This window comes from Typopeltis vanoorti, chromosome 1 (genome assembly GCF_054136105.1).
Source record: "Typopeltis vanoorti isolate ZY-2024b chromosome 1, IOZ_Tvanoo_1.0, whole genome shotgun sequence".
NCBI lineage: Eukaryota > Metazoa > Arthropoda > Arachnida > Uropygi > Thelyphonidae > Typopeltis > Typopeltis vanoorti.
In genome coordinates, this window is record NC_143549.1 from 11,518,637 (window position 1) to 11,533,605 (window position 14,969).

General features: G+C 38.0%; 1 protein-coding gene across 4 annotated transcripts in view; it reads left to right on the forward strand.

Moving 5' to 3' along the window:
• The window catches only part of LOC150109786 (uncharacterized), a 1,408,745-nt gene that overhangs the window by 768,597 nt on the left and 625,179 nt on the right, over window positions 1-14,969 (forward strand). For all 4 annotated transcript variants that reach the window (XM_090396626.1, XM_090396635.1, XM_090396653.1 and 1 more), the window contains one exon: window positions 7,002-7,100. In XM_090396626.1, coding sequence (XP_090252752.1) covers window positions 7,002-7,100 — 99 coding nt within the window. The remainder of the gene's footprint in view (window positions 1-7,001; window positions 7,101-14,969) is intronic.

Sequence of the window (14,969 nt, forward strand, 5' to 3'; positions counted from 1 at the left end):
GCCTCTCACTCCCCTACTCACACCCTCTTAATACAGTTTCGAGGGGTGACCTCTGGTTCTCCCCTGATCTCCCATTATTATGTAGAATTTCTCCAGCATTGATCCTATAACAACCCCTTACCAACTTGTAGATCTCTATCATATCTACCCTCTTTCTCCTGTACACCAGACTCTGCAAATTACATCTTATCAATCTTTCTTCATATTCGACATTCCAGAGGTCAGAAACTACCTTAGTCAATCGCCTTTGGACCCTTTCCAACATCTCTTCATTCTTCTGAAAATCAGGTGACCAAATCTGGGCACAATAGTCCGTGTGGCCTAATCAAAGCCTTATACATCGGAACAAGAATCTCCTTACTTCTACATGTCAATGTCCTCTGCATCATTCCCACCTTTGTGTTGTCTTTACAATTTTGGCTACTCCAAATTTTAAAACCTTGCGGTTTGCAACATTGAACTCGCATCTCCATTTCCGTGCCCAATCACTCAATTTATTCAAATCTTCTTGTAAAGCCACAACATCTTCATGGTTTGTCCCAACTTTGCATCATCTGCAAACAACTGAATATCTCCATCCAAATCTTCACCTATATCATTAATACACAAGTTAAACAGTAATGGCCCCAAAACAGATCCCTGAGTCACTCCATTAGTGACGTTTCTTTTCCTGGATATCACTCCCCCATACACAACTTGTTGATATCAGATAGCCAGTCTTCAATCCAATGCACTAATCTAATATCCAACCCCATGTGCTCTAGTTTGACTATCAATTTATCATGACGTACTCTATCAAAAACCTTTGTGAAATCCAAGTATATTACTGTGTATCCTTCTCCTCTGTCCAAGGAAGCAGTCACTTTATTGTAATAAGTAAGTAGATTACTAAAACATGACCTCCCTTTAGCAAATCCATGCTGTTCATCAAAGATAATACCATTGTGCCAGGGAGTTGACACCTGTCAAGACAGGTGTCAACTCCTTGGCACATTCCTTCAGATTATGTGGCGATATGTTATGAAGTACCACAGCCTTATTAACATCTAGTTTACTCAACTCCCCATACAACTCTTGCTCACTTACAGTCAGTCTCTCCTCCCCGTCATCTACTGCTCTCAATTTCTCCATGAAGTCACATTCACAAGATTGAAAGACCTTCATGAATTGCTCATTAAGTATCTCCACCACACATTCTGCAACAGCTGTGTTTATACCATTTTCTCCGATCAGTGTCATCCTTCCATAATCATTCTTTCTTTTGCTGGCTACATATCGAAAGAACTCCTTAGGATTCTTTTCGGCTTCATTAGCTAACCGCTGTTCATACCACTCTTTAGCTACCCTCAACAACCCAAGTCACCCTCCTTGCCTGGTCTTTGTAGACCTCATGGAATTGGTTATTTCCACTTCTCTTATGCTGCCTCCACAATGCCCTCTTTCTCTGTACGCATGCTTAATCTCTTTATTCATCCATCTCACACCTACCTTATTTAACCTTCTCACCCTTAGAATACATTTAGACATTGCATCTACTAGATAGTTTTTGAAAATCCCCCATGCTGCATTGATCTCTTTTCCAGCTAACTCCTAATTCCATGCTACACCCGCAATCTTAGACTATTATAATCACTAGCCTAATAATTCCATGTACCCTGTAGCACACCACTGGTCAGATGCCTTCTACTGGACTCTCCTGAATAAACTACTATCTGATAATTGTAGGAGCAAGGGGTACTGCAAACCCCAGAATAGTCTTAAATAGTGAAGGGATCTTCTCTAGACAGAAAAATAAAAAAATAAAAAAAATAAAATAAAATAATTGTCTGCATGGGATAATGTAATAGAGATTTTATTTTAGTTGCATGCAATAGAAGTAGCTGTTGACGTGGAAGTGACAAAAGTTGTTCGTTTGCTTTGACATTCCATGACTTCTTCGTGATTCCTTAACTACATCAAGGGAGGTCCTAAGCATCATGCCATGCACTATCCAACATTTTGTGCAGTATCTAGCATGCTTTGCTTTGAACTTAATCACACTCATGGCACCATCAACAAACTCTGGTAATCTATCTCACTCATTCGCTACATGCATTGCAGTCTTTACATCCCTGCTAACTCCAATCTTGCTTAGTTTAAAAGAATGGCTCCTACTTCTCCCACCATAATCTAGGTCTGAAAATTTTCCTCTGTATTAATTTTGTAAAAACATTTCAGTAATTTGCATGTCTCAGTCACATCACCCCCCCCCTTTTCTGCCCTGTCATCCAATTTCTGAAACCTACAAATCTTCAAACTTGTCCTCATGACATTCATTCCATAGGTCAGATACCATCTAGGTCACCCTCCTCTGGATCCTCTTCACTTCTTCATACCCAAGAAACCCAAGTAACCAAACCTGTGCACAGTAGTCAAGATGGGGGTCTTATGAAGGCTCTGTAAGGAGGTATAATAACCAGCTTGTCAAGGTATTCTTCATTAACCAAGTAATCTGATGAGCTGTTTTAGCCACTTTTGCAATATGACCTCTTAACTTTAATTCCCTATCCACTAGCACCCTCAAATCCCTGGCTTCATCAATATCTTGGAGTACAGTTCCATCAATGCAGTACACAGCTGGTAAACCTTTCAGCCCAAAATGCATAACCTTACACTTGCCACGTTAAACCAATATCCATTCTCCTTTGCCCAGACTGCCACTCTATTCAAATCATCCTAGAAAATTTTACATATATATTAACTATTGCTCTTCCCAATTTTGCATTATTAGCAAACAATTGAATGGTTTTTCTGATCCTTTCTTTTATCATTAATGTACAAATTAAATAGCAGCCCAACAACAGAACCCCATAGTACTCACTAGTTAGAGGCCCTCTGGACTTTACTCCTGAATAAACTACTCTCTGATAATGTCTTATTCACTTCACCAGCTTCGTATCCATCCATTAAAAAAAAAATCAGCTAATGCCTTTTTATTCCCGTCTACAGGGAGTAGGCGAGGCCATTTAGCCCTATCTAACTTTTGGAGACTGAGTGGGCAGTTCAATCTCCACTGGTACCAAACAGAGATAGATGGCCTAAGGCTATCACTAATTAAGCAGTACACAGTGAAGAGAGACTGCTCAAATGTGCTGCCATCTCATGGTCCCTAACACAATATATTTAATGTCTGAAATAATGTGGGTTCTACGGTCAATTTTCTTGAGTTTATGGGACGAAAAACCCGAGTTTCCAGGAGGATGTGCTGAAATTTATTAATTAGAATTCCAGGTGGTGTATCTTGTCAAAAGCTTTTGCAAAATCCAGCAGTATCACTGTAAACCCATTACCTTTATCCATCTCAGCTATCACTGTATTATAAAACATGAGCAACATGTAAAAGGTGAGGCACAACCTACCCTTTGCAAAACTATGTTGCACCCCTCCCCTTATATAGTATCCTATTTCTATCTATCCTGTATTTTCTTGCCTAACTTCTCTAGTATCTTGACTACAACATCTCTAGTATCTTGACTACAACATAACCGACTAATCAACTATGTTGATTAGTCGGTTATGTGCTGCATCAGTCTTGGAGCCTCCTTTATGCAATGGAACTGTTTTCTCAGAATCTTGCACAGGTAGCTGGTGTTGGTGTTGTGGTAAATGGAATAATTTGGTTGAATTTTGGATCCTTCACTGGTTTAAGAAAAGCAGTAATAATTGCCTTTTGCCAGGCTTCCAGAAACATGTTCTCACATGTTTGGGAACAGTTTTTCTATCACAGATATTTTCCATCTCATAATGTATTTTAGCTGGTGCATAGGAGTTGCATGACATTTAATCCAAACGGCATCCAATTCATGCGAGTAGTGTGTTGTAATATTCAATATTGTTCAAAGTGAACAGATTTTTTTTTCTCACTTTTCTTTTTATTGCCATGAACACAGGGAAATAGGAAGCTATTAATGATGTTTTGTCAAAAATCTCCCCAAGAGTGCTGGCAATTACTTTTGGGTCAGTAGTGCACATCGCTGTGTTCAAAGTTGAAAGTGGATGAATGATATATCTGCCCTTCATTTTTTGGAATTTATCTGGCACCTCTTTGGTTTGGCTGATCTAGTTTTGGATCCAGAAGTCTTTTTTGGCTCTGACATGTGGACAGCAGAGTTTGGTCAGTAGAAGGAGAGGTGATATGATTGAGACATTTAAACTCTTGAGAGGTAATAAATTTAGTTTAATCCTTTATCCAAGTGTGAGCAAACAAAGTTTGCGCCTGAAAGTATCTTCAGGACTGGGTTAAGGTGGTACACACCAGGGCAACTCGTTGCAAAGGTGGAGCAAGCTACCAACACTCCTATCCTAGTATCTCCTATAATGCAAAACACATCTCCTTGCGGATATGTCTATTGTTATGCATTAAGGGAAGGGCCACTACCCAGACCGGTTTCGACCTTTATTGAGGTCTCTTCAGTGGGAGCCAGGCCCAAGTCGAGATATCAGGCAGAAGCATTAGCAGGTCATCTCCACCTATAGGAATTGCCAATTGGTGTGCCACCCTTTTTTTAATAAATTACTCTGGATTTAGAGAAAGATGTTGAAAGTTTATTTTCCACTTGGTTAGAGTATAATAAATTTAGTTTAATCCTTTATCCAAGTGTGAGCAAACAAAGTTTGCGCCTGAAAGTATCTTCAGGACTGGGTTAAGGTGGTACACACCAGGGCAACTCGTTGCAAAGGTGGAGCAAGCTACCAACACTCCTATCCTAGTATCTCCTATAATGCAAAACGCATCTCCTTGCGGATATGTCTATTGTTATGCATTAAGGGAAGGGCCACTACCCAGACCGGTTTCGACCTTTATTGAGGTCTCTTCAGTGGGAGCCAGGCCCAAGTCGAGATATCAGGCAGAAGCATTAGCAGGTCATCTCCACCTATAGGAATTGCCAATTGGTGTGCCACCCTTTTTTAATAAATTACTCTGGATTTAGAGAAAGATGTTGAAAGTTTATTTTCCACTTGGTTAGAGTATAATAAATTTAGTTTAATCCTTTATCCAAGTGTGAGCAAACAAAGTTTGCGCCTGAAAGTATCTTCAGGACTGGGTTAAGGTGGTACACACCAGGGCAACTCGTTGCAAAGGTGGAGCAAGCTACCAATACTCCTATCCTAGTATCTCCTATAATGCAAAACACATCTCCTTGCGGATATGTCTATTGTTATGCATTAAGGGAAGGGCCACTACCCAGACCGGTTTCGACCTTTATTGAGGTCTCTTCAGTGGGAGCCAGGCCCAAGTCGAGATATCAGGCAGAAGCATTAGCAGGTCATCTCCACCTATAGGAATTGCCAATTGGTGTGCCACCCTTTTTTAATAAATTACTCTGGATTTAGAGAAAGATGTTGAAAGTTTATTTTCCACTTGGTTAGAGTATAATAAATTTAGTTTAATCCTTTATCCAAGTGTGAGCAAACAAAGTTTGCGCCTGAAAGTATCTTCAGGACTGGGTTAAGGTGGTACACACCAGGGCAACTCGTTGCAAAGGTGGAGCAAGCTACCAACACTCCTATCCTAGTATCTCCTATAATGCAAAACACATCTCCTTGCGGATATGTCTATTGTTATGCATTAAGGGAAGGGCCACTACCCAGACCGGTTTCGACCTTTATTGAGGTCTCTTCAGTGGGAGCCAGGCCCAAGTCGAGATATCAGATACTCGACTTGGTCGAAACCGGTCTGGGTAGTGGCCCTTCCCTTAATGCATAACAATAGACATATCCGCAAGGAGATGTGTTTTGCATTATAGGAGATACTAGGATAGGAGTGTTGGTAGCTTGCTCCACCTTTGCAACGAGTTGCCCTGGTGTGTACCACCTTAACCCAGTCCTGAAGATACTTTCAGGCGCAAACTTTGTTTGCTCACACTTGGATAAAGGATTAAACTAAATTTATTATACTCTAACCAAGTGGAAAATAAACTTTCAACATCTTTCTCTAAATCCAGAGTAATTTATTAAAAAAGGGTGGCACACCAATTGGCAATTCCTATAGGTGGAGATGACCTGCTAATGCTTCTGCCTGATATCTCGACTTGGGCCTGGCTCCCACTGAAGAGACCTCAATAAAGGTCGAAACCGGTCTGGGTAGTGGCCCTTCCCTTAATGCATAACAATAGACATATCCGCAAGGAGATGTGTTTTGCATTATAGGAGATACTAGGATAGGAGTGTTGGTAGCTTGCTCCACCTTTGCAACGAGTTGCCCTGGTGTGTACCACCTTAACCCAGTCCTGAAGATACTTTCAGGCGCAAACTTTGTTTGCTCACACTTGGATAAAGGATTAAACTAAATTTATTATACTCTAACCAAGTGGAAAATAAACTTTCAACATCTTTCTCTAAATCCAGAGTAATTTATTAAAAAAGGGTGGCACACCAATTGGCAATTCCTATAGGTGGAGATGACCTGCTAATGCTTCTGCCTGATATCTCGACTTGGGCCTGGCTCCCACTGAAGAGACCTCAATAAAGGTCGAAACCGGTCTGGGTAGTGGCCCTTCCCTTAATGCATAACAATAGACATATCCGCAAGGAGATGTGTTTTGCATTATAGGAGATACTAGGATAGGAGTGTTGGTAGCTTGCTCCACCTTTGCAACGAGTTGCCCTGGTGTGTACCACCTTAACCCAGTCCTGAAGATACTTTCAGGCGCAAACTTTGTTTGCTCACACTTGGATAAAGGATTAAACTAAATTTATTATACTCTAACCAAGTGGAAAATAAACTTTCAACTTTCTTTCTTGAGAGGTAGTTACAGGGTTGACACTGGGGAGTTCTTTTGTTTCTTGGTTGAACAGGGAGGAAAGAGCAAGGACAAGGGATCATTCCTGGAAGTTACAATTGGAAGTGGTGACAGATTAAAGATATCCATTGTATCTGAAGGACATGAACTATTAATTAATCTGATACACATTATCAGTTTTATTATGTTCATTATTAATAATTTTTATTTAATTCTTAGCCAGGTGATCAGATAGAAACAGAGAACTGTCTTTTGTGTGACTGTCTGATTGAGGGACATTCAAAATGCTCACCAAAAATGTGTTCGTCATGTAAGAAGGTAAGTCTAATTTGAGATTTATATTGTTCATGTCTGCATATGTAACTTCTACTCTAACTAAACATTTCAATTCATTGTGAATTCTAAATATTAGCATTTTTTTTTTCTTTTATGAACTTAATTTCTGAAGAAAAATGTTTTATTAAATTTTGTATAAGGCTTTTACAGCAAACTTTTTCATTTGCTTTTCTTTTATGGATTACAGTTCATAAAATAAATAACTAGTTAGTAACCTGGAATGTGACAACAGCAAAATTATCTTTAAAATATCAGAATTGCATGCTAGTACTAGAATATAAAGGATATCATATTTTGAAGAACACTGCAACCAACTACTGATGCAGCTGTAGGATACTGCAACGAATAAAAATAATAGTTAAGGACAAGTTTCAAACTGAGGAAGATGGATCATTTGAGACTATTTGGTGTGAGATAAAGGCCCACAGAATGAAACATATTAGTGGTTGCTGCTGTAGATAACACAGTGCACAGAAAAGATATAGATATTAATTGTCAGATTAACACAATGAATGCAGGGCAAGCAATTATTATGAGAAATTTCAAATTATGTCAGGAGATTTGAGGGATGAAAGGGTACAAAGCAAGATGAAAATTGAATTTATATAGTTTGTTGTTGTTATGTGCCATCCAGTTGTTTTCGACTCTTGGTGATTTTGTGAACAAAGACTCTCCATCCCACTTGGTCTCTTTTCCTTTCTTTCAGTAATTGTAAATTCCAGTTGGCAAGTTCTTTTGTGGTCTTCCTCCTCTTTTCATTCCATCAATCTTCCCCAATGTAACTGCCTTTTCCAAAGATTCATCAGCTTACATAATATATTCAAAATACACCAACTTCTGCTTAGCAATCATTGCCTCCAAAGAGCATTCTATCTTTATACTTGTAATCTCTAAAAACTTCTTATTGGTCATTCTTGCAGTCCGTGGGATTCTTAATAGGCTCCTGCACACCCATAATTCAAATGAATCAGTACACTTTCTGTCTGTGTTCTTAATGATCCAGCTTTTACATTCATACATCACTACTGGAAATACCATTGCTTTGACAATTCTAACTTTTGTGGTATCTTTCATAATTTTTGTCAGGTTTAACATCGTTTTTTCCACCATGACTATCCTTCTTTTAATTTCATCTTCACATTTATCATCATTTCTGATTCTGGACCACAGTAAATCACAAATTTCAATGATTTCTATTTTATCTCCCTCTATTATAAATTCATTTAAATTGCCAGAAGCATCACTTTTGTTTTTCTGATGTTTAAATTAAGCCTGGCTTTGTTACTTAACCAATAGAATCAACTGCTCCAGATCTTCCTTAGTTTATGCTATGAGGGTTGTATCATCATTTTGGTGGGCTGAAAATTATTTATTTTTCAGCCACCAAGCTTAATTTCACCTGGATCTTTGTTGAAATCAGTCATTCTCATAATATATTCACTATAAATATTTAAAAGGTAGGGTGAGAGATACAACCCGGCTGCACCCCTTTTTCCACTCGAACACTGTCTTTTTCTCCAAAGACTTTTTTTTATTGAAGCTTCTCAGTTGTCATGCAATTCTCTTATCAAGACAATTAGATGTTCAGGTATCCCTGTTGATCTCATTATAATCCATAGTCTATTATGATCCACACAACCAAAAGCTTTCTTATAATCAGTAAAACAGATGAATACTTCCTTCTGAAATTCTCTTGTTTTTTTCATAATCCATCTCATGTTTGCTATTCGAGCTCTAGTTTCTCTACCTCTCCTACAGCCTTCCTGTTCTTGTGGCATTTCTCTATTCGTGTATGACTCCAATCTTTGTTGGATCACTTTCAACATAACTTTGATTGCATGTGAAATTAAAGCAATGATTCTATAATTCTCACAATCTCTGGAATTTGATTTTTTGGAAATTGGGATGAATACCGATGTTTTCCGACCTTTAGGCCATTTTTCGTAACTTCCAGTATATTTTCTTCCAAACCTGCTGATAAATTTCAGTCAATATATTTACTACTTTATCTCCAGCCTCTCTCAATAATTCCTCTGACACACCATCAGCTCCAGTGTATTGTACAAATCTTCTACATACTCTTTCCATCTTTCTTTTTTTTTCCACTGCTTCTTCTTCTAGCAGACATTTTCCCAAATTACTTTTTGCAACTCCTAATCTAGGGATGAACTTTCCTGTAACATCATTTATTTTTTAAACAGATCTCTACCCATAATATTGCTTTCTTCAATTTCCTTGCACTTTTAAATGTTTTTCCTTATCTTTCCTAGCCTGTTTGTGTCTCCGAAGTTTCATTTTTCTTCTTTCCTCTGCTATTTGAATAGTTTCTTCTGACAACCATTTACAAACTTTCTTTCTTGTTGATTTATTCAGAGTCTTCTTCACAGCTTCTATGACTGTAAATTTTGTTTCTTTCCATAGCTCTTCTGATTCTCTTCCTGTCTTCCCCAAACTTTTTCATTTCTTTCTGACTTCTACTTTAAATGCTTCATTTATACATTTAAATCAAATTCAATAATGTCCTTTTTTTTACTTAGCCCTTCATTTCAGTTCATGATCTGTCCAATAGTCCTGTGTTGAGGCTTAAGTGCTGTGATTACATGATGCTGGAAGTTTAATGGAATATTTTCAGCAAAGGATTAAAACTAATTTTAATGCTTCCAATAGTTATTCTCAGTCATTGAGACATCTTTAGGGATTGCAAATAACTCAACCATGGTAAATTCAAAAAAGAAAGACTGTTTTTACAATCTCTGGCAGCATTCAGAACCTAATTTAAATAAATTTATGCAACTGAACTTAAATAAATACGGATGCATAAAACTTCCCAAAATTTGGGTAAATCCCACATTACATCCTAGGTCACCTACAAATGCTAATAGGGGGTGCACCACCTGATATTACTTTAGGGTCACTTACCTGTTTCATTTAATATTGTATTGTATTGTATATGAACAGTATAAGAGAGAGAATGAGAGAGAATTATAGGAAAGATAGAAGAGGAGAGAATAGGAACAGTAGAATAGAGGGAATGAGAGAAAGTTATGTGAATGATAGAAGAGGAGAGAGGGAATGAGAGGAATGCAAGGGGGCACTGGAACCAGGGATAGAGTGATATCAGGAAGGCTGATAAGTAGGGGAGCACAAAGAGAAAGTGTTAGAGAAGAAAGAGAGAGTGAGGGATGCATGTGAGCAATCGAGGAATATAGTGGTAAGAGGTGTAATGTGTGGGGATTCAATGATCCGTAGTATTCAAGATAGGATGTGTGAGGAATGTTTGCCTCGAGGAATGATAGAAAGTGTGGCTATGGCAATTAAGAGGGGATGAAAAGGTGGATGAGATGATTGTGATGGTAGGAACAAATGACTTGAGTGGTAATGTAAATTGGGCAGTGAGAGATATGAAATTCTTGCTGGAGGTTGTACAAAAGAAGACCCACAGAGGAAAGATAGTGCACGTGTTGCCTAGGTATGATAGTGATGAGCTGAGCAGAAGAGCAGTAATATTGAATAACATAATAGCTAGAATGTATCAGAAGAGAGGATTGGAATATGTGAATGCTTGGAGGGCATTTGAGGACAGAGAAGAATTGTATGTGAGAGACAGCTTGCATTTGAATGAGGAAGGACTTAGGCATCTGGAGAGATTGCTGTTCTGAACAAGCCAGGGTGGCCTCTTGTGGGAATGGGTACTTGGGAGAAGGGGGGACGACATCAGGTAATGCTGAGCCCAGTGGACTCTAGAGGGGATAATGCTGGGTATAGAAATAATGGCATTTTCATGCTTTATAATAATGCCAGGAGTATTCGGAATAAAGGAGAGGAATTGGTGGCGCTGATAGCATCAGCCTGGCCAAAGATTATTGGGATCACTGAGATGTGGGTGACAGAAAAGGTTATAATAACAGGAATAGAAGTATCTGGGTACAGCATTTTTCAGCAGGATAAGAAGGGAAAGCGTGGTCGTGGAGTACTGCTTATGATAAGTGATGACTTATGTCCTCTAAGATTGGAGGCTTTCGAAGGCAGTGACACTAATGATTTTGAAAGCATGTAGTGTGAAGTGGAGGAGGGCAAGACAGGATATTTAGTAGAGTGTTGCTACAGACCAAGGAGCACAGAGGGTGTGGAGAGGTTTAGACAGTTGAGTGTGGCAAGTGCAAGAAGAATGATTGTTATGGAAGATTTTAATCCTTTCTTTTAGGGTTACACGGCGATCAGCATTCATTTTAAAAATTTTATGGAATTTACAACCGTGTTAAAAAAACTTTTTTTTTATTATCCCAACGTTTCGATCTTCACATCAAGATCATCATCTGGAGCATACATAAATATACAGGACAAGCTGAGTTACATCATTAACTGTAAGCTAGAGAAACAATGATTTGATCACATGTTATTCTACTGGCATGACCTCTGGTGGAAAAAAATAAAATAAAATAAAATTAATAAATAAAAAATAAATTTTTACATCAAGCTAAATTCTATTTTTACAATGACAGGAATAAACATTATTTTAGATGGTTTTCTTTCAGAAACAATTGGTGTCCTATTTTTACAATTCTTATTTTTGATTTACAATACTGGATTTTCTACAGTCCTGTTTATAGTTGTTCTTGGTGAGGAAGGTCGAATATATACCTTCCATATGCTTGGGATTTTTAAACCATCATCGTTGTTCAGATTGGGGTGGTTGCTGATAATCTCACAGGCTTCCTTGAATTTCTGTTCATACCATGTTCTAGTGTGATGTAGACAGCTGGTGGTTTTCCAGCCAATTCTGTGTAAGGTATTCAGGGCATGATCAGAAAGGCCAGCTTCACCATAATTATTATATTTAATGTGTCGTTTATGTTCTTTTTGTCTAATCGGAATAGTGCGTCCTGTTTCTCCTATATATGGTATGTTGCAAGTACAATAAATCCGTTATACTCCAGGGTGAGCTAGTGGAGGGAGTGGGTCTTTGGATGAGTTGAGTAAGCTTTTTAATTTTGCAGGAGGTTAAAGGTGGCTTTGAGGTTGTACTTTTGTAATACTCTGTTTATTTTGTCTGATATTCCTTTAATGTAGGGAATGTTTATAGTTTTACTGTAGTCTGGCTTGTCTTTGTTTTTTATTGTGGTTTTGTAGAGAATGTTGTTTATAGTGTTTTGGCTGTATCCGTTTTTTTTATAAGTTATTACTGATAATTTTAAATTCGTCTTTCAGTGCCTGGTCACTGGAACAAATCGTCTGAGCTCTGTTTTTTAGCATGTTGATGACAATTTTAGCATTTTGTGTTTTGTGGTGGTAGGAGTTTATGTGTATATATTGTCCCGTATGTGTCGGTTTTCGGTAAACAGTGAAGGAAAGATTGCCCGACAGAAGACGTGTGACAAGTATATCTAGAAATGGAAGTGTGTTGTGTTTTTCAATTTCAATTGTGAACTGTATGCGTTTGTGTTGTTTGTTTAGGTGGCTAAGGAATTTCTCTAATGTCTGGCGGCCATGGGACCAGATCGCGAAAACATCGTCAACATATCTAAACCAGATTTTGGGTTTTAGAGGGGAGGACTCTGTGGCAATTCTTATTCCCTCCCATATACTCCCCTCTAAAACCCAAAGTCTGGCTCCAAGAACAACTATAAACAGGACTGTAGAAAATCCAGTATTGTAAATCAAAAATAAGAATTGTAATACTAAAAATAGGACACCAATTATTTCTGAAAGAAAACCATCTAAAAGAATGTTTATTCCTGTCATTGTAAAAATAGAATTTAGCTTGATGTAAAAATTTATTTTTTATTTATTTATTTTATTTATTTTATTTTATTTTATTTATTATTTTATTTATTTTATTTTTTTCCACCAGAGGTCATGCCAGTAGAATAACATGTGATCAAATCACTGTTTCTCTAGCTTACAGTTAATGATGTAACTCAGCTTGTCCTGTATATTTATGTATGCTCCAGATGATGATCTTGATGTGAAGATCGAAACGTCGGGATAATAAAAAAAAAGTTTTTTTAACACGGTTGTAAATTCCATAAAATTTTTAAAATGGTAGATTTTAACTACAGTAGTATAAATTAGGGAGAGGAAGATGCATGTAGCAATAAGGGAATGGAATTTCTAGAATTCTTGAGGGACAAATGTCTTAGGCAACATGTAATAGAGGAAATAACAGGTTCAAGAGTTTTGGATTTGGTCATAATATCAGAAGAGTTGATAATAACTGAGATGACATCTCTCCCACCAGTTGGAGAGAGAGTGACCATGTGGTTTTGACTTGGAAGATGAATAGACATGCAATAGTATCAAAGAGATATGAACGTCTGTGGAATTATAAGGCAAGTGATAATAATAGTCTTATACATCAACTTGGGGAAGTTTCATGGAGGGAGAAATTGGAGGGACAGGATATCATTAGTGCTTGGGAAATTGTGAAGGAATATTTGTTAGCAGCAATAGCAAGCTCTATTCCATGAGTGAAGAAGAGGACACAATTTGGAGTAAAGTGGATGACAAACAATATTAAACAGGAACTGAATGCAAAATGAGGCTATAGAAGAGATATAAGAAGACAGGTGAAGAGAAGATGCATGAAGAATATAAGATACAGGCCAGGAGAGTGACTTGTAATTGTAAGGAAGGCGAAACTGGAATACGAGAAGAGATCTGCCCTGAGATCCAAAGAAAATCCTAGGGAATTTTTTAGCTATGTGGTCAATAGGAGCAGAAATGACTGTGAAAGAATGACATTGTGAGATAAAAATGGGAATAGAGTGACTGATGCAGAGGACATACTGAAATTGCTCAATGAACCCTTTATTGAAGTATTTCATCCTTTAGCAGTAAATTTTAATACTAGAGGGATAGGGCAGGTTCAAGGTTTAGAGGTACAGGAGGAGAGTGTGTTCCAAATACTAAGTACTCTGGATGTCAGTAAATCAGTGGAACTGGATGGTATTTCACCACGAGTTTGAAGAGAATGTACTAAAAACTGACAGAGCCTTTGCCCTAGCTTTTCAATGAAAGTCTAGCTGCGGGAAAGGTGTCCAGAGAATGGAAAGAAGGTAAGATAGTGCCATTGCATAACGGTGGTAGCAGATTGGAAGTGTCTAATTATAGGCAGGTTTGTGTGTCATCAGTAGTTGTTATGATCTTGGAGAAATTAATGAGGGACCGTATAAAGCATTGGGTAGATGAGGGTAATGTTATCTGTGAGAGTCAACATGGATTTGTGAAGGGCCCTCTTGTTTTAGCAATATGCTAGCCTTTTATAATAAAATTACATAGTAGTAGATGAGGGAAAGGCATATACTGTCATTTTTTTTGACTTAACGAAGGCATTTGACAGGGTGTCACATGATAAGCTGATATTTAAGTGCAGCACATGGGTCTGGATGTCAGGTTGGTTAACTGGATTCAGGATTGACTATCCGATAAGTATCAGAGAGTTGTGTATGGTGGGGAAGTTTCAAGGAAGCAGAGGGTTACAAGTGGGATCCCACAGGGCTCAGTATTTGGACTTATATTATTTAAGCTTTATATCAATGACATTGTCAGTGGATTGCAAGGGGATATTTAGTTGTTTGCGGATGATGCAAAGCTGGGAAGGGTTATTAGTAATAGTGGAGATGTGGTAGCCCTGCAAGAGGAGTTGTAAAGCAGTGGGACTGGATGGTATAAGACACTGCATACACTATGGGAGGAGCAAGTAGTGGAGATAAGAGATCTGGGATTGATGATTGATAGAAACCTGAAATTTAGGGGACATATTGCAAAGGTGGTGAAATTTAACACAGAGAGTTACTGCAATAATGAATAGGACACTGACATTCAGAGTTAAAAGAGTTTTCATTCCGTTGT